The following is a 24,442-nucleotide window of genomic DNA, read 5'->3' as shown; positions in this document are numbered from 1 at the left end:
GCAGGGCTGGGGCGAGGGGCAGCCAGGCTCCTGCTCCTGCCCTGCAGGGGTGGAGCGCCCTCACCCCCAGCGAAGCGGCAGCCTGGCAGCACGGCTGTGCTGATTCCATGGCCCCCTGGACACTCAGGTCAGGCAGAGCTGGGAGCCCACCCAAGTGCATGCTCCCAGACAGAAACCAGCAGGGCTGTCCCCTCACAACAGAGGCCAGCTCCACAGCCACCTGCACCCGGCTCACTCAGCAGGTGGGCAACTTCCTGTCTGTGCCTCCCTTTACTCAGCTGCTCAAGGCAGCGGTGTCCGCGCACTCCCGCTGACACGGCACACTGCAGGCCTAGGCTCTCGCTGCAGGCTCGGCAGTTGTCAACTACCACGGACACATGTCCTTATCCTGGCCAGTCTTCCTGCTGCCCAGTGCCCTCGTCCTTATTTCTCCCACTTCCCTGCTAGTTTCTCTGGTCGACACACCTGGCAGTGCAGTGTCCCAGCACCCTCTGTGTGCAGGCTCCCCTCCTGCCCCACTAGCACGTCCACATCTCTGCCCCCTCCACCCTGTCCCAGGGAGAAGTGCCATGCTGGGACTCTAGGATGGTGACTCACTGGAAGGATGGAAGCTACTCGAGCAAAAGTGCGAGCACTACCTGAGGGGCAAGTGACAAAGGCTCACAGGGAAGGTGACATAGGCTGGTCTGAAGATGAACAGGGCCCTGTGGGGTAGAGGGGGTCACTCTAGGCCCTGGACCAGGTAAGGCAGGAGGGCAGGTGGAAGAGAAAGGAGGTGCCATGAATAAGGAGCAGTGGTGCCTGGCTGAAGGGCACCAGAGCCGAGCCCAGAGGTAGGCACAGGTGGATGAGGGCAAGCGGCAGCAGCAGCTTTGAGGGAGGTGGTCTACACCGTCCTTAGAGCTGTGTGCCCCCCAGTATCTGGGTGCAGTGGCGCATGCCTGTAATTCCAGCAGCCCAGGAGGCCAAGGCTGGAGGATAACAAGTTTGAAGCCAGCCTCAGTAACTTAGCAGAGCCCTAAGCAATAGCAAGACCCAGTCACAAAATAGAAAATAAGAAAGCGGTGGAATGTGGCTCAGTGTTTAATTGCCCCTGTGTTCAATCCCCAGTACCAAAAAAATGAATAAATAAATAAAAGAGAGAGAGTTGTGTGCCCAAGTCAGCCTCTGAGGCCCCTCTTGGCCTTTCATGACCACATGAGGTAGAAAAAGCAGCTCCTCTCAATGGCAGCAGTGGAACTATTCCACTGGATGGACAGAGCCATGGTCTGTCCCCAACTGGCCAAGTGGCCTTGACTTCCTGCACCTGTTCCCTCATCTCCAGCATGTGATCACAACAGCACACCCTCACAAGGTGGCTCTGAGACCTGGCAGGAGGGATGCTGAAAGCAGATAAAAGCAGAGCTGCCATGCCTGAGGACTCCCAAGGGGCTCCTGGGACAGGCCCGCGGGCACCTCAGCCCCAGCACCCACAGGCTGATGCTCTGCAGAAAGCAGGAGTAGCAGGAACATTTGCACGTGGCTCTCACCACAGCTCAGCACTGCAGCTTGTTACTGACCCAGCGTGGCCAGGGTCACATAGTGGGAGGGATTGCCACTGATGGGGTGCCTCAGACACCAACTGATGGGGAACCCAGCTCCATGCACCCTCCTTCCCCTGAAGCACAAGCACTTGAGTGATAAAAGAAACAAGAAGGAACCCTCTCACCCACTGTGCTGCCCACTCTACCCATTTAATTTGGGGGACCGCAGAACTGAAATGAGGGTGTTCTGTGCTTTTTTTTTGGGGTGCTGGGGATCGAACCCAGGGCCTTGTGCTTACAAGGCAAGTACTCTACCGACTGAGCTACCTCCCCAGCCCCATGTTCTGCTTTTTGCACCTGGAGAAGATCAGGAGTTTCCCTGCACCGCTGGTCATTCAGGGAACACACAGCAAGGGTGGGCCACCCAGGCCCTAACTAACCCATTATCTTGGACAGAGACACGTTCTGTCCTTTGTAATTAAAGAAAACTCTGCCAGGGACACCCTGCTGAACTCACGAATTCCCCACAATGAGACATGGAACCATCAAGGTCACCCCACAAGCAGAGTCTCAGCAGGAAAACCTTCCCCATGAATGCAGAAGCACAAAACCACGCTGTGTTGCTTCAGATGCACTGTAAAGTTTGGAGTCTGACAACCTTTTCTCCTCACGATCACTTTATTATTAACAAAATCTAGGTGAAGCTTTTTCAAAAGTCTAAACGGGCCGTGTCATCTCTGCCACTAGTGCTTACCCATCTGCCGTTCATGCCTAACTGTACACGTCTGGACGCTGAGTCCTTTGTCTGCCCAGTCCCCCAGCCCGCCTCCATCCTGCGTTTCCATGGCACCAGCCTGGTTGACAGGACTCAGCACAGCTGGAGGCCTGCCTGGGGAAAGGCCAGACTCAGGCTGGCTTCATGACTGTGGAGGGTCGAACTGGGGGACACAGTAAGCCAGCTTACAGTAAGGATGAAAGAGTAGTAGAGGAGTGTAAAAATGAAAGGGGAAAGGAAGGAGTCCTGGCATTGCTGATTCCACTGGAGACAGGCTACAGCAGAGGACCTGCTCCACCTACCCCTGGTGCTGAGCCTCCTGTGATGTCACAGGATGTTTTCACTTCCCACATTGCTCTAGGTTTGGCTCTCGAATGTCTCCAAAGGTCACGTGCTGAAGACATGATCCTCAGATGGCACAACAGGAGGCAGAGAAACCTTCAGGCGGCAGGGCCTGTGGGAGGTCCTTGAGTCACAGGGGCATGCTCTCAGAGGGGACTAAGGGCCCCTTCCTCTTGCTCCTGCTTCTTGGCCACGAGTGAGCAGTGTGCTCGGCCACATGCTCCTGCCACTGCCATCCAACGTGGCAACAGGTCCACTGATCTTGGAGCGGAACCTCCAGAACTGAGAGCTGAGCAAACCCTCTCTTTGTTTTTTTTGTGCCAGGGATTGAGCCCAGGGACACTTGACCACTGAGCTACATCCCAGCCCTTTTTGTTTTGAGACAGAGTCTCAATAAATTGTTGAGGCTGGCTTTGAACTCGCAATCCTCCTGCCTCAGCCTCCTGAGCCATTGGGATTACAGGTGTGCACCACCGCACCTGGCTAACCCTCTCTTTATAAGATTAGTCGCTCAGGCGTCTCATTGCAGTGACTGAAAGCAGAGGGGCCATGTCCTCTATCTTCACTACCAAGCTTAGGTGGCTATTATTTCTCCTGATTCTGTTACTTTCTTCAGCTACGAGTTCTGTATTCAACTCTTTGGTCCCTGAATATTTGATTCCTAATAATTAGCTTCTGAACTCATTTGGAATGTGTTTAACATGTGTGTTCTGACCCACTCTGGAGACCTGCCTGTCACCCCACCCTCATTTCAATCAATGAAGCCTGCAGCAATCCATTGATTTTTTTTTTTTTTTTTTTTTTTTTTTTGGGTGCTGGGGATCGAACCCAGGGCCTTGTGCTTACAAGGCAAGCACTCTACCAACTGAGCTATCTCCCCAGCCCCAATCCATTGATTTTTATATTGACAGATAAAATTTTTTGTGTTTACTGGCTACAACATGATGCTTTGTTTTGTTTGTTTCTGGTGCTGGAGATCAAACGAGGGCCTGGCACATGCTAGGCAAGTGCTCTGCCACCCAGCTGCACCCTCAGTTCACCAACAGCATGCTTTCAATTATACACTGCAGAATGCCTAAATCCAGCTAGCTAACACACGCCACCCCAAGAGCTGTCATTTTTGTGGTGACAACACTACATTCGCGCTCAGCACCCTTCAAGAACAGTTCACTACTTATCTCAGCCACCATGATGTCCAGTAGGTTGGGGAACATACTCACCCCTTCTAGCTGGGACTTCTGTCCTCTGACATGCAGCTTCCATCCCCACACAAAGTGGATGGCTCCACTTGTGCTCCCTCTCCTTGATACATACTGCTGTTCTGTTACCCCATCAATTTTAAAATCTGACTTAAGGCCAGTCTTTCAACATTTAGCAGAACCATCAACAGGATGCTATGATATTAGTAAGACTGAAAGCAACCTTCCATCTGCTAGGAGAGTGGCTAGTCTCCAACACGCGTCTGCAGCAGGAGCCAGCCTGCCGCCACCTGATACAGACCCCCACATACACAGAGCAGGGGATGAGCTGAGGGTTGCTGAGACCCTGCAGGCCCGGGGACCTAGCTCCCCAGGTAGAATCGAGGTCCCACCTCCTCATCAAGGGATCTGGGATAGGGATTTTGCTGTCAGCAGGTCTTAGGCTCCTGTCTGCAGAATGGTAAAATCATTGCACCTCCTTCATTTGGTCATTGTGAGTGATACATACAAGGACTTGGCACAGTGCCTGCAGAGCAAGGACCCTATGCTGAGCTGTCCTTCCTGTGTGCTGACAGGACACAGTACTGTATTGCTGCCGTCCTCCCAGACCTGGCCTGTCAGCACACCTGAGACAGGTGAGGCTGGACTCAGGTTTCTCCTTCTGGGCTGGGGAGCAGTTCGGTGGTGGCGCCCCTGCCTAGCAGGCATGGAGGCAGCCTGGATTCAGTCCCCAGCACTGCCCAAGACCGAGAGGCAGTTGCCCTGCTGCCCTAGCACCTTCTTCTATGCGAATCCTGGCCAGGCTAGGGATTCATGAGAGAGTGATGGTACTTCAGCCCAAGGACAGACTTGGCTTTTGGGATCAATGATTCTGTATTTTCCATGAGAATAATGTCTTTCTCTCTCTCTCCCTCTTTTTTTTTTTTTGGTACCAGGAATTGAACCCAGGGGTACTGAGTCACTGAGCCACATTCCCAGTTTTTTTTATTTTTTATTTTTTGGTACCGGGAATTGAACTCAGGGGCACTCGACCACTGAGCCACATCCCCAGCCCTATTTTGTATTTTATTTTATTTTTACTTTTTTTTTTTTTGCAGTGCTGGGGATTGAACCCAGGGCCTTGTACTTGCAAGGCAAGCACTCTACCAACTAAGCCATATCCCCAGTCCTCTATTTTGCATTTTATTTAGAGACAGGGTCTGACTGAGTTGCTTAGCACTTTCCTTTGGCTGAGGTTGGCTTTGAACTTGTGATCCTCCTGCCTCAGCCTCCCAAGCAGCTGCGGTTATAGGCGTGAGTCATCGTGCCTGGCCCCCGGCCCTTTTTTTTATATATTTTTTTTAGAGACAGGGTCTCACTAAGTTGCTGAGGGCCTCCCTAAGTTGCCGAGGCTGGCTTTGAACTTGCAATCCTTATGCTTCAGCCTCCCAAGCCACTGGTATTACAGGTATGCACCACCATGCCTGGCAAGAGAATAATGTCTTGACAGTAGACATTCAATTAATAAACAGCATGAAATGTTATTAAGGCCTAATAACAAAACCTAGAGAAAATGTCAAAGGTTATTTTGAGCACTAGACTTTTGGGTCAAAAAGAAAATAGAAGTACTGGTAGATAAAGGGGACTGAGGTAATTTGGCAGTGCCTGGCCAGCAGGGACAGGACAGAAAACAGGTGAGAGAAGAAGGGGCAGGGGTGCCAGGCCAGGCAGGTTCCTACACAGAAGAGAAGCAAGGCTGTCAAGCTGTGGTGAGGAAAGGCCAGGAACCTAAGCTGGGTGGCAACTGTGAGACCTGCACTGGTGGGAAGTCTGGTTGTGGTGCACATAATGGATTTGAAGCATGGTTGACAAACCACTTACAGGCCAAAGATGGTCCACCACCTGTTTCTGTACAAAGTTTTACTGGGACACAGCACTGTCCTCAACAGCATCATGGAGTATTTCCAGAAGTTATCCCACAGAGCCCACAAAGGGTAAACTATTCACTGTCTAGCCCTTACAGAAAAAATGTGCTTGCCTCTGATTTAAAGCTTGGAAGTTGGGCAAAAAACTAGGAAGTTACTGCAACAGGAAAAGAATAAACAAGGCCTGAACTTCAGCAATATTTCAAGGGCAGGGAGCAGCAAGTGTTGAGAAATGCTCCAGAGATGGACCTGGAAACCAAGGAAGGGTGAGGAACACCTTCTGCTTCTCTTGCCTTTTTGCTTACCAACCGACTCAGGAATCCAGGAAGAAGAGCTGGAGTGGGGAGGAAGGTTCCAGCCTGGGACCGGAGGGGGGTTCCAGCCTGGGACCTCAGGCTGGAAGTCACCCACCCGGACCTAACAACCAGAGAGGGCACCACAGAACTCCAAGAGAGAAGAGGAAGCGACGGTCCTGGTGGGGACTTAGTCCCCGTGTAAGAGGCAACAAAGGGAAAGAAGCCCCTGGGGCAGCAGAAGGGAGGAGATGACCCTGAGGCTGCAGGGGGGTGGGAGGCCTGCCATAGACTCCCCTCCTACCCTCAACACCCAGCTTCCCACCAGCTCACACCAACACCATGTCAGCCAGAAGCATGGATGTACTGACCTGATCCAGGGCGCAGGCCCAGGCCTTTGGTCTTCAGTCTCGAGTGAATGAACTCTTCCTTTTCCTAAAAGAAGACACAGTCAGAACTCCCTCGGTCTCCACTTCCTTCTGGCCACAGCACATTCCAAAGCAGTCTGACGTGGGTTTCCTGAGGAATGGCTCATCTCAAAGCCTGTTTTAAACCACCTCAATCTGGCTGAAAGTTTCATGCTTGAAACAGGATTTTAAAACTAGATATTCAATAAACTCTGGGAAGCAGCTTGTTTATAAACATGAGGAATAGACTCCATTGACTTGGTCCATCCAAATGGATAAATGAAGCTCAAATATTTTCTTTTTCAATTAGAATATATTTACTTTTTTCTCATATAGTTCCCTTCGTTCGAGTAAGCAGTTAAGAATTTTGAAATCTTAATGGGCGTGATGGTCAACGCCTATAATCCCAGCTACTTGGGAGGCTGAGGCAGGAAGATCACAAATTCAAGTCCAGTCTCAGCAACTTAGGAAGATCCTGTCTCAAAATGAAAAATAAAAAGGGGCAAGGATGTGGCTCAGAGGTAGAGCACCCCTGGATTCAATCCCCAGTACCTCGAGGAAAAAAAAAAAAGAAAGAAAAAGAAAAGAAAAAGAAATATCAGGAATAATGACAACATGTCACAGATGCTAAATTTTTACAACCATGAACACATAGGTAAGACAGGTACTTCTGGTTCTGGCTCTACTGCTCACTTTCCTTCCTCAAAAGTCTTGAGATCTATGATCCAAGAAGGGCCAGTGCTTCCCATGTACAGTTACAAGTTAAAAGGTCTACCCAGGTTTGGAGTGCAGCTCAGTAGGGGAACTTACCTACTGTGTATGAGGCCTGGGTTTGATCTCCAGCACAGAAAAAAGGAAAATTCAAAATAGAAAGGACTACACATGCCTGTGTGTGCATGAACACACGCCACATGGGGGAGGGGCTGAGACACACCAGACAGACACTAAAGACTTAGCACCCTCAAGTGGCCATGTGTATTATTTCTCATCCCATTTGAAACCTATACTTACCTTACTAAAAGTCAAATTCTGGTTTGCCCAGAATTGCTGATTCCATTCTTGTGTTTCTTGTCTTAATTCTCTAAGCTTTTGTTCCAACCGTGTTTCATTTTCAGGAACGTAAAAGTGAACAGGTCGAAGGTTTGAATATTTATCTGGGGGTCCTATCCAGTCATGGCAAGATTTTCTTGGAGGGCAGAATCTTGAAACCTTGAAGGAAATGCACGGCATTACACACAACCAGACAAGTCCAGAACATTATGAAATCAGCCTCCTGCGTTTATTAAAGTCCCTCCCTGGTTTTCTTGTCTTAAAACCACAACATGCCTAGGGATTTCCAAATTTAATTATTTATTAACATGCTAGGAATTGAACCTAGGGGTGCTTTACACTGATATAGATCAGTGTATATCTCCAACTCTTTTTACTTTTTATTTTGGGACAGGGTCTTTCTAACTTGCCTAAGTTAGCCTTGCACTTGTGGTCTTCCTGCCTCAGCCTCTGGAATAATTTAGACTACGGGGCATGTGTAACCCTAACCTGGTAGAATTTAAATAACTATAATGAATATTAACATCATTATATCATGTTCATCATATGGTTTGGAATAATTCTACATCCCAGTGCAAAAAAGGAGGAGGATGTGGTGGAGGCTGGGAGGGGAGGGAAGAGAAGACTCTTATTCAGCCTCTACCTTGCCCCACATATAAAAACTAACTCAAGTGCCAGGCACGATGGTGCCCACCTGTAATCTCAGCAATTTGGGAGCCTAAGGCAGGATGATTGCAAGTTCAAGGTCAGTCTCAGCAACTTAATGAGACCTTGTCTCAAAATAAAATTTAAAAATGGCTGGGGGTATAGCTCAGAGGCAGAATGCTCCTGAGTTCAGGCTCCAGTACCACCAAAAAAAAAAAAAAAAAAAAACAACAACAACTTTACAACCTTAGATTAGATTAGGCAAAGACTTCTTAGATATAACAAAAACACAATCCATAAAACAAAAATCGGACTTCACTGAAGTTCAGATATTTTGCTTTTCTAAAAACACTTAAGAAAATGAGAAGACAAGCCATAAACTGGGTGAAAACATATGCACCTCTGCAATAGGGCCTGTCCCCTAAAGATCTCACAAAACTCAATAAGAAAAAAAGAACCCAACTTCAAAATAGGCAAAATATTTTAATAAAGCTGGGCTTGGTGGTGTACATCTATAATTCCAGCTACTAAGAGGGTGAGGCAGGGTTATCACAAATTTGAGGCCAGCCTAGGCAACTAAGTGAGACCCTATCTCAAAATAAAAGGGTGAAGGCTGTAGCTCAGAGAGAGAACACTCCCAGATTCAATCCCTAGTACTGAGAAAAAAAAGAAAAAAAAGAAAGGTTTTTTGAACAATTATTTCACCAAAGAACATATGTGACAAATAAACACATAAAAATAAGCTCAACATCATTACTCATTAGGGTAACTCAAACCAAAACCACAATGCCATAGCCATACCTATCAGAATGGTCGAAACAACTGTGATACCAGTGTCATCAAGGACAAGAAACAATTCAGCTCCATCCTGTGCTGTTGGGAACGCAAAATGACAACCCTCCAGAAATGAGGCCAGCACAAAGACAGGCACACACAACGTGCAACCCGCACCCCACTCCCAGGTGTTCATCTGAGGAATGGACACACGTTCACACCAAACTGCATGCAAGTGTCGGAAGACGCTGTTTATAATGACCAGAATCTAGAAACAGCACAATTGCCCTCCCGCTTGTGAAAAGCTGGTCTGGTGGGTCCACACAGGGGCCACCACTCGACATGCCACAGGATGATCACAAATGCAGCATGCTAACTGAAGAAGTCACTCTACAGTCCCACTGATGTCCTTCTGAACAGACAGGAGCTGGTGGCAGGAGAGGAGGGGCGACAGGAGTGTGGGTGACTCAGATGCACAGGCCCGTCGGGATGCACACTGGACATGGCCTCCACGACGTGACTCCCACCTCCAACGGCGCACTCCCTCCAGGAACACCTAACACCACTCAGCACGGGGGAACCACTGAGGCACAGACAGGGACGTACTGCCCAACACACGGAGGGTACTCATTGTGTGATTCCACTTGTACAACATTAGGAACTTTCTGGGAAGGAGACTGAACAGATCTAAATCTTTTTTCAAAAGTCGGTGGACTATACACTAAAAATGAGTATATTCATTTTATTACATATAATCAGACCTCAATAAAGCCTAAAAAAAAAATTTTTTTTTGATACTGGGAATTGAACCCAGAGGAGCTTAACTACTGAGCCACATCCCAGCCCTATTTATTTTTATTTTGAGACAGAGTATTGCTAAGTCGATTAGGGCCTCTTCTAGGTTGCTGAGTCTGGTCTTGAACTTGAGATCCTCCTGCCTCAGCCTCCCCAGTTGCTGGGATTACAGGTAGACACCATAACACCTGGCTATAAAGTAAATTTTTTGAATGGGAAAATTTGGGTATGGCATGCACCTGTAATCCCAGTGACTCAGAAGGCTGAGACAGGAGGATCTCAAGTTCAAGGTCAGCCTGGATAATTTGGCAAGATCCTACCTCAAAATAAAAAGGGCTGGGGGTGTGGCTCAGTGGTAGAGCACCCCTGGGTTCAATGCTCAGTAACAACCAAAACAAAGAGAATTCTATTTTCAATCCAGCTTCACACCATACTCTGCAGCTGGGACCCACAATGCATGCCAGGACATGCCTCCCTCCAGCATGAGTGAGCCCCCACAGCACCCTTGCTGACCACTCCCTGTGCCCACAGCACCGACACCATGGAGAACGTGACAGAGAGTACCAGCAGAGAGGAGTTCAGAGGGAGCCAAGATCAACACCAGCGGGCATAAGCAGGATTGGTCAGTAAAATGTTGGAGTCTCCAGCTGAGACACAGCAAGAAGGATCTGACTGCATATGTCTCTTGACTTGGGGAAGTTGTAGTGCACGATTAAAACAGATGCAGTCACTGGACGATCAAGAGGAGTTTGATTTGTCCTCTTCAAAGATGCTGCTAATGTTGATAAGATCTTGGAAGTAAAAACTAGAGGGCAAGTTGATAGCCCTCAAAAGGGCAAAGTTTTAAAGGGAACAAATCCCCTAAAAGTTTTTTGTGGATGGAATGAATCCAGACACTTCTGAAGAACAAACTAAAGAATATTTTGGAGACTTTGGTGAGATGGGAAACATTGAACTTCCTGTGGATTTAAGAACAAATGAAAGAGGATTTTGCTCTGTCACATTTACAGATGAAGACTAGAGAAGAAAATGTGCGAAAGCAGATACCAAACTGGTCGTGGGAAGTGTGAAATCAAGTTGCACATAAAAGAGGTTCATGGGTGGCAGCAAGAACAATGGGGAGGAAGCGGGGCTGCAACTGGCTGCCCAGCCCAGGGCCTACTGGGACCAAGGGCTTAGGAACCATATGATGAAGGGTGCAGAAAATCCAGTGCCCATGGTGGAGACCAGAATTTCGGTGGCTGCGGCAGATATGATGACACTGGGTCTAACTGTGGGCACTGTGGACGGGCTATGCAGACGACAGTGGTCAGCCAGCACTTGATGGCTTCTGAGGGACGGCAATCATCAGGATGCTGGAGAAATCCATCCTGTACGACTACACTGAAGACCGGTCTGCTGTTGATCTAAGGCAACTGTTTAATGTACAAGACACAACTGTGTTCAACTGCATGTCGCCACCAAATAGTTTTGTTTTTACTTTGTCCTTTGCTTTTATGACTCAATGTGCATTTGTGTTTATACAAGTTTTATTTGTATGATTTCATGTTAAATCTTTTTTGATTTTTAAAAAAGGAAAAAAACCAATCACCATGAATAGGATATAGTGATGAATTATAGATGTTGTAAAAACTGCTATCATAAATTGGAATGTTCTATCAAATTTAACCAGCATTTGCACAGCAAATTGAAGCCTAAACTCTGAAGATCCCTGAGGGCAGAAGAAAGGTCTTGAGGCCTGCTGAGCTGTGAGCATGAGCCATTCTCTATGGGCAGGTGGCGATGGTATGGGAACTGCAGGGACAGGAACAGAGAAGCCATGGGGACAGCGGCGGCAGAGAGACTCCCTGATAAAGACCCCCGCCCCCCGGGAATGAGGTGCTGGGAAATGTTCAACATGATGGATATTTGTTGTTATCCACCTTTTCTTCTTGAGAATGTACAGCACACAATTTAAAAATGATAACAAAATATGACAGTCTTCTTTATAAATTCCATATTGACAACTGAGGTCCACAAACTACTTCATTACTTTTAAAACTGGGATGCAGGTCAGTGGGTTTGATCCACAGCACTGCAAAACAAACAAACAAAAAAGGTTTCTGGACTTTCCCCAAAGCCTCTGCAACTATAGTGTGTAGATACTGGCACAGACGAGTCCCAACAGACTGGCGAATCAGGGCCCCCCTGCACCTGTGCTCTCCTCCAGCAGACAGGCGCTGCAGAGGGCTGTTCCCCATCTCCCCACCTCTTTCCTCTCTTCCTCTCAGACTCCTGCCAGGAGGGGCCTTTACAGGCTGCCTGCCCTAACAAAGCAAGCATTGCTTTGTCATACCTGTCTACTGCTTCTTACTTTTCCAGCCATTCTCCATTTTTTTTCCATTGTAATTTGAGAGATTTTAACTTCAAGCATGACAGGCTAGTTTTCCGCTTTTCCCTAAAAACAAATGCTTCTCTTTGTTCACCAGGCAGCTGCTATTAAGGAGGCATGAGGCTTTTGTAAAAGGCAGACTCCCTGCTAATGTGGATAATGACTGTAATTTATAGCTCTTACAGCATAAGCTGCGATGCCAGGTCTTGAAACTCAGGCAAGAGGGCGGTGCGTGGGCAGGCCAGGTTCCCTGTGGGCGCAAACCTGAGAGGCATGCTGGAACCTGACACTTCCGGGACAGGCAGCCTAGCAATCCTGCCCCCTTGGGGGAGGCAGAACCTGTATACCCTCACCTGTCAGGCTGAACTTCATCCCTGGGAAGAGGGGAGTCAAGCTTCCAGTTGTTGGAATCACTTTTATTTTTTACCAGTAACTTGCTGGGCTGGATGGCCCCATATGGGCTTCCCTGTACCCAGCTCTGTGCCCCAGCCTGGCTCTCTACCAAGGAGCACTCCCACCTCTACCAGCCAGGGTTTGGAGCAGGAGGTAATGAGTTTCCGCAGAAAGAGGAAGAATTGACTCAGGATCAGAAGGTACCCTGGCTTACATGCCAATAAAGAGGGTGCCAGGCAAAAGGGGGGAAGTTTATTTAGGAAAGCAGATTCTCTCTGTCCTAGGGAAAATGTGAGCCATCTTGAGAGTGAGAGGTGCATTTTGGGGGTTCCTGGATCTTCTTTTACAGGAAACTTGGTGAGGAAGGCTGTGGGGGGCGTTATGGAAAGATACATAGGGATGATCTAAGTCTGTGATCTCAGGATCCTTAGGCTGATGTGGTCTTCACTATCTGATGAGTAGGTAACACTGGAAAATTCCCTAAATTACAGGATTCTTAAAATGTCATCTCTCTGCTAAATCTATTTATTGGGAGGTTGATTAACAGTGCACAGTTAAGGGGCTGAGGTTCTAGCTCAGTAGTAGAGTGCTTTCCTAGCACATGTGAGGCCCTGGGTTCGATACTTAGCACTGCATAAAAATAAATAAATAAAATAAAGGCATTGGGTCCAACTAAAAAATATTAAAAAAAAAAAGAGCATATGGGTAAATTTACAGATTTCTCAGGAACTTGGGAGGAACAGTGCTGGAAAAGCATGTGGAACTCCTCAATTAAACATCTTATTTCCTTGTTCTTCCTTTATATCTCCCATCTGCTTATTTCTTCTGTCCTACCTCACTTCCTGCCCTATCATTCCAGACTCCTCTGAGGCAGAAACTCAAAAGCTTTTCCCACAGTGAGGGTAATGGTCCTCAGTTCCCTATTCTAGAAAAATCAGCAAACCAAATTTAGCAATTCATAAAGATGATAACTCATCAGGAGTCCAAAATCAGTTTAATTCTAGAAAGTCAATTAAGGAGTCTGCCAATTTCAGGAATACCAACTGCAAGGGAAAACCACGTAGGCCAGAGGAACACCTCCCTGTACATGGCAATGACCCTATATAACAGGACAACACCCTCTCTGGTAACGCTCTGTTCATGGTTTTTATTACTTTTAAAGACCTAGTTGACAGTCTCTTTCCCACCACCTCTGGATCCAAGGCCTAGTTCAAGGCTCACACTCCATTGCTGTGCGACAACCTCATTCCATCTAATTCTCACGGGCTTGCCCAAACCCCAGTCCTGAGTCAGCTAGGCTGGAGGCCCAGTCTCATCTAGAAGCTTCCTGTGCATCCTCTGGCACCACAACAAAGGCTTGGATTTCCTCAACGTGTGCCAGCCTGCTTTTCCCTCCTGCCATCTACAGGCAGGGGGAATACATGATGACAGGAAGTCCTGCCTGCAAGGCCCCCCGTGAGATGCCACTCACTTATCTCTGTACTGTACCCCTGAGCCTCAAGAACTTGTGCAGGAAACACCAGCCACTATTGGACAAGTGTCTCCGCTGAAATTTTGGTCAGACTACAGGGTGTGATTTTTAGGAATGCAGAAAAGGCTTCCTCAGCTATCTTAAGTCAGTGTGCAAAGCCTCACCCTTATTTGTTAGTTTAGTAACTCTAAACCACCATTCAAAAATAAGAGCCTAAAAGTGGCCCATTCTTTTTTTTTTTTTTTTTTTTTAATATTTTTGTAGTTGTCAATGAACCTTTATTTTATTTATTTGTACATGGTGCTGAGAATCGAACTCAGTGCCTCACACATGCTGGGCAAGCGATCTACCACTGAGCCACAACCCCAGCACCTGGCCCATTCTTACAAGAACTCAAGCCCAAGGCTCCAGAAGGTTTCACCAGTCACAGAAGAGCTGAAACCTTAGTGAATAACTGCTGGGACAGGAAGAAGGCACACACTACAGCTCATTCTGAGGCTAACTGTCTTTGATACCACAAGCTGGGGGACAGTACCAGCAAGGAAAATTAAAGGCAATTTCACTTATGAATTAGAGGCTAGACAAGTCAGCAAACCAAAGCCAGCAACATACAAAAAGGTTGATCTGACAGCCCCAAGTTGGGTTTATCCTGGAAGATAACACTGACCTAACATCAGAAAATCACCAGCTCTTGAAGGTGCTGGGAGTGGAACTCAGGGCCACACACACACTAGGCAAGTGCTCCACCACTGGGCAGCCTGTTTTATGTATTTAAACATGTCTTCAATGTCCCAAAAGTTAAAACAAACAAACAAAAAAAAAACTTTAATAAATCAGTGTAATTCTCCCCCATGAACAAAGTAAACAGTACACAATGTAATCAATTCAATGAAGAAAAAACATTTGATCCCATCACAACACTGGACCAGGAGTGAGAAGACCTACATTTTAGTCCTGGCTCTGCTGTGTAATACCAGGCAAGTCACTTTACTTCTCGGGGCCTCAATTTCTTCTTCTGTAAAACAGTAGGACTGAGGGTACACCTCAGTGGTAGAGTTTGCTTAGCATGCATGAAGCTACAGATTCAATTTCCAGTGCCATAAAACAACAATATAAGTCACACATGACAGTATGCACCTGTAGTCCCAGCTCCTCAGGATACTGAGATGGAAAGATCACTTGAGTCCAGGAGTTTGAGAACAGGCTGGGCAACAGAGTGAGAACTATCTCTTAATTAAAAAAATAATAATAATAGATAAAAATAAAATAGTAGTTATGAACTACATGCTTATTATTATTTTCTCTATAACTAAAAAGCCTTTAAATGTGAGAATATCAATATCTGTAGTAGGTTATCCTGAGTTCCACTTCCTTCCCATGAAGCTTATTCTGAATCGGCATTTGGAGGTTTGAAAAACATCCTCCTCAAGGAAAACATGGGCAAATTTGTGAGAATGTGGTTCCATTACTGTTATTTGTAAATATTACCTTCCCATGCTAAAGGGCTGTTTCTTTGTTCATTTTCATCCAAAAATTACTAGAACATATTAAATTATCCTCCTCATATAGGATATGCACATTCCCTACACACAGGCCTTGAGATTGGATTTCTACATCTGTGAAATGGAGATTATAAAAACACCTACTTCATAAAATTGTGGAATTAAATCAGTTAAAATATTAACTTATGAAAACACTCAGTAAATATTGAGTATTATCATACATGTTAAAAACCAGAACTATAAGCAGCTGATGCATATAATGAAACCAGTGGTGCTCAAACTTGCACCACTCAAAAGCCTCACCCTCAAGGATGATGACAAGTAGGCCACACTCCAGAACAATCATATCAGAAATCTTGTGGGAGTGGGCCCTCATACTTTTTTGGGGGGCCATACAGTGCTCTACCACTATGCCACATCCTCAGTCGTTTTTATTTTAAGACAGGTCTCACTAAGTTGCCCAGTGGGCCTTGAACTCATGATCCTAGGTATCCCAAGTGGCTCTGATCACAGGTGTATGCCATCATACCCAGACTCAGTACTACTTTTTTTTTTTTTTTTTTTTTTTTTTTTGCAGTACTAGGGATGGAACTCAGGACCTCAAGCATGCCAGGAAAGTTCCCTAACACCAAGCCACCTCCCCAGTCCTGAGTACTTTTTATTTTTTTTATTTTTTGGTTCTGGGAATTAAACCCAGGGGCACTGAACCACTGAGCCACATCCCCAGCTCTTTTTGTTATTTTGAGACAGGGTCTTGCTAAATTGCTGAGGTTGGCTTTGAACATGCAATCCTCCTGAATCTCTGGGATTGTAGGCATGCACCACCTGCCAGCAGCCCTGAGTACTTCTTAAAGTCTTCCAGATTAACTCTAATGTGCAGACAAGTTTAAGGACAACTACATAGGTACTACATGAATAAAGTATAAGCAGGTATGGAGTAAATAAAGAACACTTTATTAAGGGTTGCATTTTTAAGTTGGGTTTGAGAGGAAGAGTGGTGCCTAACCCTTAATATCTATAATCTTTTTAATCTGGTATCTGAGTCAGGTCCAGTGGCACACACCTATAATCCCAGTGGCTTGAGAAGCTGAGGCAGGAGGATCACAAGTTCAAAGCAAACCTCAGCAATTTAGCCAGGTCCTAGGCCCTAAGCAACTTCTCCAGACCATGTCTCAAAATAAAAAGGGGCTGGGGATGAGGCTTGGTGGTTAAGTACCCCTGATTCAATCCCTAGTACCAAAAAAAAAAAAAAGAAAGAAAAAAGAAAGAAAGAAACTGGTATCCAGAGATCAGAGATGGAAGTAAATTATGAAGGTTTCCTTAACTGCAGTGGAAGGCAAAGAATTAACAAAAAACATGCAGAGTAAGCTAGATATACAGATATACAGGATTAAAACATAAAATCTATGTAGATAAAGAAAACAGGGCTGAGGTTGTAGCTCAGTGATAGAGCACTTGCCTAGCATGTGTGAGGCACTGGGTTTGGATTTTCTGCACCACACATATACAAACAAATCAAATAAAGGCCCATCAACAACTAAAAAATATTAAACAAAAACAAAAGGTTTTCAACCTGTTACTTTCAAAGTTTGATACTTATACTCAGTCAGTAAGACAACAATCTGTGCTGCAGAAATTTAATTACTCAGGAAGCAACAAAGCTGGTAACAAACAGAGGAAATACAAACTGCCCCCAGGCAAAAACTGTTCTCTTATGTGCCGTCCAACATCTAGTATAATGGAGCATTTAGATTCTAAATAAACAGAGTTTTAGTCTTCAGGATAGAACCAGGCAAGTTCTGACTCACGGCCAGATGCCCCCCCCAGCCAGCGTCATCATGTTCACCACCTTCCACAGAACAGGCAGTCCAACAGGTAAGCAGCACACCCCGACTACAAAAGGCAGAGAGGTCTCAGCCTGAGGACCAGACCCTGGTAAGACCTCTTTTACTTTAAAAGGGGCCCTCTGATCATGCAGAAATTCTTGTTAGGATGCTGTGCTGCCTGTTTATGCTGGGGAATGAATCCACAGGCGCTTTGCCACTGAGCTACACACCCAGCCTTTTTTTTTTTTTTTTTTGGGGGGGGGCGCTACCGGGGATTGAACTCAGGGGCGCTCAACCACTGAACCACCTCCCCAGCCCTGTTTTGTATTTTATTTAGAGACAGGGTCTCACTGAGTTGCTTAGCGCCTATCAGTTGCTGAGGCTGGCTCTGAACTCGATCCTCCTGCCTCAGCCTCCCGAGCCGCTGGGATTACAGACAAGCGCCACCGCGCTCGGCCCAGCCCTTTTCAACATTTTTCATTTTGAGACAGGGCCTCCCTAAATTGCAAGCCTGGCCTAGAGCTGGTGCTCCTCCTGCCTCGGCCTCCGGAGTTCCCGGGACTACAGGGGCGCCAAGTGCCGGCCCGAGTGCTGTTTCTTTCTTTCTTTCTTTCTTTTTTTTTTTCGGTACTGGGGATCGAACTCAGATGAGCTATCTCCCCAGCCCCCGGGTGCTGCTTCTTCCCAGCACGGGGCCGTCTCCCTGGGGGGTCCTGGCGGGATTCCGCGGTCCGCGGCGCGCTCGATCGCTGCGGCACCCGGCCGCCCCACGGCAGGGCGGCTGTGCGGGGCGCTGAGCCAGAGGCCGGGCGGGGCCTGGGGACCCGTGGCGCTGGCGGCCGTGGCTCCAACTGCAGACCGGACGGGACTTGGGGGCGTGCCGAAAGCCAGCCATTTACTAGGCGGGCCCGTTCTGCCGGCGGCTCCTCAGCGGCTCTTTTTTGTCCGTCCGTAATTACGTCTAGCCACGCTCTCCGGCCCCACCGACCACGGCGAACGGCTGTCGGGCGCTCTGCTGGAGTACGGATCTGCAGCGCCCTGCGCAGCGTCAGTCACGCTGCCTCCGACCGGGCACCGCGGCCCAGGTCCGCTCCCGCTAAGGGGCGCGCCTCACCGACGCGGCGGGTCCCGGGCGCCACGCGCCGCTCCAGGCCCAGGGCCACGCGCCTCCCTCGGGCGGCGCCGCCCGCGCTCTGCCCCGCTTACCCGGCTCGGCGCCGCGTCCCCGCGCTCGGCGCCGCGCTCCGGGGCGAGCCGCCGGCCGTGGCTCGCAAAGGCGCGAAAGAGAGCCGGGCACAGAACCCTCACAGGGCGTCGCGCGGCCTCCATGGCCCGCGGCCGCTGGCTCCCGCGCCGCACGACAGAGTCGCGACAGCGCTCGGGGCCGCCTTACGGCAAGACCGCCAAGCTCCAGCAGGGAGCGGCGCGGCCGACCATGCGCATGCCCTGCGGAAACGACAGGCTGTGGGGGTGGGCGTGCGGCTCGAGGGGCGGCGCCACGCCGACCACCGCTTTCTCCGGGCGGGGTGCTGCTTGGCCGGGGGCGGGGCGGGCCTCGGCGGCTCTGCGGAAGTGGAGGCGGCGGAGCGCGATGGCGCCGGCAACACAGGTGAGCGCCGGGTGGCGGCGCGCGGCCTTCCCGCGCCGCGCCCATTGTGAGGTCAGGCGGCGGGCGGCGGGCCCGGCCGAGACGCGGGGAGCGGCCGCCGCGGCCAGTAGCTGCCGCCGCCGGCCCCTTCACCGGCCGCCCGGGTCAGACCTAGCCGGGAGGGGCGAGGGGATGCAGCTGGGGGCCGCGCTCCGGCGCCGCTCCCCGTGAAGGGCCGTCTGCCACCTCGCCGCCCGCCGCGGCAGCCAAGACCGCCGCCGCCCAGACCTCGGGGTAAAGCGCGGCGGGGGCGGGCGGGGGCCTGCCCGGGCCCGACGCCCCCGGGCCGGGTTTCGGTTGCCGGTCCTCCTCGAGTGAGCCGTTTGGGCGAAACCCGGGAGCGGGGAGATGCGCCCGGGCCCAGCGACTCTCGATGGGAGGCGAGTGGCGGAGCGCGGAGCGCCCGGGTGGGCGAGCGTGGGGCGGCCCGGAGTGCCGGCCCGTGCGCTCGGCGTGGCCGCCCCTCGGGGGAGCCCGGAGCCCTGCGGGAGGAGCCGCGGCGTGGGCTGCACACGCGGCAGCAGTGGGCCCTGGGCTGGACCCGCTCCTTGGCCTGGTGACGTCTGAAGCGTGTACAGACTGGCGGGGTGGGAGGCTCCCTGCTGGCTCCCGAGAACAGCTTCTGAGCTGGGGACTTGAGCTGGCTCCAGGGCCAGGCTGGCCTTACCAAGGCGTGTGCGTTGAAGAACCCTCGGACCTGGAGCCCCGGCTCACACGACTCTGAGTAGCTGCAGTTCCTAAAAACCACGGCGCGCCGGCCCTCGCCTGTAATCCCAGCAGCTTGGGAGGCTGAGGCAGGTGGAACACAAATTCAAGGCCAGCCTCGGCAACCTAGCTAAGCCCTGTCTCTAAATAAAATACATAAAGGGCTGGGGATGTGGCTCAGTGATTAAGCATCCCTGGGTTCAGTCCCTGGTGCCAAAACCAAACCAAACCACGACATCCATGTTCATGTATTTTCAGGATAGGGACTTGGTAAGTCACCTCCCTTCTGTACTCGAGTGTCTGTTGGATCGCAATGACAAGAAAATCTTCATTTTTATTATCTTTCTTATTTTTTGGTACCAGAGATTGAACCCAGGGGTGCTTAACCACTGAGCCACATCCCAACTGTTTTTATTTGTTATTTTGAGATAGGGTCTTGCTAAGTTGTGGAGAAGTGGCTTTGAACTTGGGATACTTCTGCCTAGGCCTCCCCAGTTTCTGGGATTACAGGCAAGCACCGCCATGCCAGGCAACTTAAGTGTATCTTTTAAAAATGAGAATCGTGGAATGAATTAATATGATTGTCATTTTGCAGAGACTCTGTGATGTAATTTTATCGTTCTTGTTATCTTTTAGTGCTTGTGAAACTGAACACAACAAAAGTATGGATATGGGAAACCAACATCCTTCTATTAGTAGGCTTCAGGAAATCCAAAAGGAAGTAAAAAGTATAGAACAGCAAGTAATCGGCTTCAGTGGTCTGTCAGATGACAAGAATTATAAGAAACTGGAGAGAATTCTAACAAAACAACTCTTTGAAATAGACTCTGTGGATACAGAAGGAAAAGGAGATATTCAGCAAGCTAGGAAGAGGGCAGCACAGGAGACAGAACGCCTTCTCAAAGAGTTGGAGCAGAATGCAAACCACCCACACCGGATCGAAATACAGAACATCTTTAAGGAAGCCCAAGCCCTTGTGAAAGAGAAGATCGTGCCTTTTTACAGCGGAGGCAACTGCGTGACAGATGAGTTTGAGGAAGGCCTCCAGGATATCATTCTGAGGCTGACACATGTTAAAACCGGAGGGAAGATCTCCTTACGGAAAGCAAGGTATCACACTCTAACCAAAATCTGTGCTGTGCAAGAGATTATTGAAGACTGCATGAAAAAGCAGCCTTCCCTGCCACTTTCTGAGGATGCACATCCTTCTGTCGCCAAAATCAACTCTGTGATGTGCGAGGTGAACAAGGCCAGAGGCACTCTGATCGCACTTCTGATGGGAGTGGACAGTACTGAGACTTGCAGGCACTTATCATGTGTGCTCTCAGGCTTGATTGCTGACCTGGATGCTTTAGATGTGTGTGGACGTACAGAAATCAGAAATTATCGGAGGGAAGTAGTCGAAGATATCAACAAATTATTGAAGTATTTGGATTTAGAAGAGGAAGCCGATACTACTTATGCGTTTGACCTGGGTCAGAACCATTCCATTTTGAAAATAGAAAAGGTCCTCAAGAGGATGAGAGAAATAAAAAATGAACTTCTCCAAGCTCAGAGTCCTCCTGAATTGTACCTGAGCTCCAAGACAGAACTGCAGGGTTTGATTGGACAACTGGATGAAGTGAGTCTTGAAAAAAATCCCTGCATCCGGGAAGCCAGGAGAAGAGCAGTGATTGAAGTGCAAACTCTGATCACTTATGTCGACCTGAAGGAAGCCCTTGAAAAAAGGAAGCTGTTTGCTTGTGAGGAGCACCCATCACATAAGGCGGTCTGGAACGTTCTTGGAAACCTGTCTGAGATCCAGGGAGAAGTCCTCTCATTTGATGGAAATCGATCCGATAAGAACTATATTCGGCTGGAGGAGCTGCTGACCAAGCAGTTGCTGGCCCTGGATGCTGTGGACCCGCAGGGAGAAGAGAAGTGTAAGGCTGCCAGGAAACAGGCCGTGAAGCTCGCTCAGAACATCCTCAGCTATCTCGACCTGAAATCTGATGAGTGGGAGTACTAAAATGCCCGAGATCTCATGTTGATCTTGATGGTTTTGCACTTTATATAGACTTCTATGTATTTATAGAGAGCTTTCAGTTCACGGAGCCTACATGTGATTTATACATGCATATCTCAATCTCAGTATTTATGATTTAAGCAAATTATATTCAGTATCTCTGCTGCTCTTGATGTTGCAAAACAAATGTCATTACAGCACATTAACTTTTCCATTTGGATCTTTATCCAAACGATGTGGTGTGGTTTGTTTGATTTGTGTTTATTTTGTTTTGTGTGTTTTTATTCAGAACATGAGATAAAGGCAGCATTTGTAAGTTTTTAAGTGGGTTGTACAAGTATAACATGCAGAAATTTCACAAGCTAGGAATAGATGGAAGCTTATATAATACTAGGGAAATTATGAGACGGGGGAATTTGTTAAGTGGGAGTGAAGTCCTAGCACAAAAGCAGTACAACAATAATTTTTATTATACTAAATGAACCAGAGGATTTTTTTAAAAATATAAAGCAGGATTGGTCCCACCCAGTTTAATGTGGTGGGTTTTTTTTTTAATTATTATATTGTTCCTTTCACGAACATTTTTATTCAAAGAACAGTGTCTGCTTTCCCCCATACTCTGTATTTTATAAGAAAGTGAGTCTTATTTTTGTGTGCAGCACAAGAAAATTATGAAAACTAACAACCAAAAGACCTTTTGAGACTGCACCAGAGAAGGGACAAAGCATCATCGATACCTTCAAGTCGTTTCTGTATGTAAGATCTGATCTTAAGATTTTCCTTAGCGATTAGTAGGAAGGGAGCATAAAAAAAGAAAAACTAGTTGACCTCTAAAGTAAAAGGCGACGCCCATACCTGTAGAGAATGCAGCTGGAGTCGCTCACCAACATCAGGCTGCACTGAAACAGCCGAAGTACCTGCAGCCCGTGTTGGACTTCCGTGGGTCAAGGCTGTAAAAAGACAAGCTTGGTAGACCCCCAGTCATCTCAGAACATCAGAGCAGGCTCTCAGTAGCCCAGCAGGACCAGGTGTGCATAGCTTATCAGAGGAAGTTGACTGCCGCTACCAGCCCACTAAATGCCACCTGCGCCTGGGGGCACTTGAAGGCTGCCCTGGTACCTGCTGGACTCCTTAGTAACAGTAACAGGTGTGGGGATTTCTCCTATGCCTGAAAGAACTATTAGAATCCATCAGGCATGAAGTGTTTTTCTTTGCCAAAGGGACTATTTTAATAAATACTTTCTGAGGATCCAGTTTTATAGTTGCTTGCTAATGTGGGCAAAAGGATTCCCCCAAATTCTGCAGTGCCTGTCAGACTGCTTTATCTAGTCACCTTTCACTGGATGATCCTCTGAGGGCACATCTTTTGAACCCTTTGGGGATCTGTTTCAGAGATACTGATTTGGTAACTGTGCAGGGAAAATGTAACTTTAAACAGCCAAAACGACAGGTAAAAGGAATGACCTTAAATACCTTGAAGGTAGTGAAAGAATAGCCCTCATCTTCACTTTGACTCCCTCGCCTTTCCTACTAAAGTGAGAAACATTGGAGCCCAGAGTCAAAGGACAGTGGGGTCTTCAGGCTGTAAGTCCCACCCACTGCAGGCCAGCTCCAGGCAGCAGCAGGCTCTCAGTACAAGCCACTGGAATCTCATTTAGGTCAAGTTGTTTTAGGATTGCTCTTCTGTGTCATAATTTTGGAATGCTCTTAAAATCTTGAGTTTTTAAATTATACCTACTGGACAACCAAGGTTACACTATAATCACTTCCGGTGTATCCTTCCCTAGGTTGTGCTTAATTTTAAATTTCATTTTAAAGAGTCAAATACCAGCCTTTAGAAGTGTCCATTGACCCATGAAAGCAGATTCCCTGTCCCTTCGATGTTTTCTGTGTCCCATCACTGAGCTCGGAGTCTGCCTGAGCACAGGACGCTGACCTCTTCCCCTGCTGGGCGAGGGTTTCACATGGGTTCTTTTGGTCACGGAGATGATCGTTTACCTTTATGTGACTTTTGGAACTTGGGCATGGTTTCAGTCCCAAGTTCCAACCTGTTCTAGTTCCCTACACCCGATTACCTCCCGAAACGAGCCCTAGTGGACACCAGACGGCTTCTCTCGTCCTCTTTTAGCCGTGTGTGGATGTGGACTGCTGCATGTCATTTTTAAGTTGGGCTCATCACACTGTATTGTATTTTTATGATCTTTCGTGAAGAGACTCTGTACTACCAGTAAAATTTACTCTCCAAAAATGTGTGGCCTTGGGTCTGCATTAAACAATGTCATCCATGTTCGTGCAAAAAAATGGCTGGGAATGTTTGCTTTCTTTACCCAACTCAGTGAGCTTCGCTTTCAGATCATCTTTGTCCGAATAGATGAGTCCACCCTGTGACAAAGTAGTTACTACAATAAATGTAATGAATGAGTCTACTAAGTACAGTTTAATGCTTTATTTTGCTAAAATGCCTATATATTTGCTATAGTGAAATTCAATTGCTTTTTCTTTGTTTTATTTTGTGGATTTCTATCTGGTTTTTAAAGGTCTAAGCTTCTGTACAAGAACATTTTTAACAGTTTTGCAGCTTTTTGTCAATTGGGTATTTTTCCCTTAATAATTGGAGAAGTGTTTATCAGTGATTTTGATGTGTATGCAGGTGTGTCTCCCAGTGTACTGGCTCCTGTCTTGCCCCTGTTCACTGTATGACTATTGTATTGGTATATCTAAAATAGTTCAGTATTATCTTGAAATAGACAAATTAGTATTCCCTTAATTATTACTGAAATAAAACGAATCTCTTAGCTCATCTTGGTGGTGGAG

The 24,442-nt window shown here is 47.9% G+C and overlaps 2 protein-coding genes and 1 pseudogene across 5 annotated transcripts in view; 2 read left to right on the top strand and 1 right to left on the bottom strand.

The window, feature by feature from the left end:
* The window catches only part of LOC124975979 (cytochrome c oxidase assembly factor 8), a 26,044-nt gene extending 7,399 nt beyond the window's left edge, over positions 1 to 18,645 (bottom strand). Inside the window, exons 1-3 of the mRNA XM_047538550.1 lie at positions 18,477 to 18,645; positions 7,455 to 7,652; positions 6,408 to 6,471 (exon numbers count right to left, since the gene is read on the bottom strand). Of these exons, the coding sequence (XP_047394506.1) occupies positions 6,408 to 6,471; positions 7,455 to 7,652; positions 18,477 to 18,599 (385 nt within the window). The 5' untranslated portion in view covers positions 18,600 to 18,645. The remainder of the gene's footprint in view (positions 1 to 6,407; positions 6,472 to 7,454; positions 7,653 to 18,476) is intronic.
* Positions 10,249 to 11,041, top strand: LOC124974267 (heterogeneous nuclear ribonucleoprotein D-like; annotated as a pseudogene).
* On the top strand, positions 17,301 to 24,442 carry Bag5 (BAG cochaperone 5). 4 transcript variants are annotated; one of them, XM_047538547.1, is made up of 2 exons: positions 17,301 to 17,379; positions 20,260 to 24,442. In XM_047538547.1, the coding sequence occupies exon 2, from the start codon at positions 20,288 to 20,290 to the stop codon at positions 21,629 to 21,631; it is 1,344 nt and encodes a 447-aa protein (XP_047394503.1). In that variant the 5' UTR covers positions 17,301 to 17,379; positions 20,260 to 20,287; the 3' UTR covers positions 21,632 to 24,442. The 4 variants fall into 4 exon arrangements, with proteins under 4 accessions (XP_047394503.1, XP_047394505.1, XP_047394504.1 ...); XM_047538549.1 differs by lacking the exon at positions 17,301 to 17,379 and adding an exon at positions 18,171 to 18,355; XM_047538548.1 differs by lacking the exon at positions 17,301 to 17,379 and adding an exon at positions 18,389 to 18,879.

The sequence above is a fragment of the Sciurus carolinensis genome, chromosome 2 (genome assembly GCF_902686445.1).
Source record: "Sciurus carolinensis chromosome 2, mSciCar1.2, whole genome shotgun sequence".
In the NCBI taxonomy this organism is placed as follows: Eukaryota; Metazoa; Chordata; class Mammalia; order Rodentia; family Sciuridae; genus Sciurus; species Sciurus carolinensis.
This window is presented reverse-complemented; position numbering and strand designations above follow the sequence as displayed.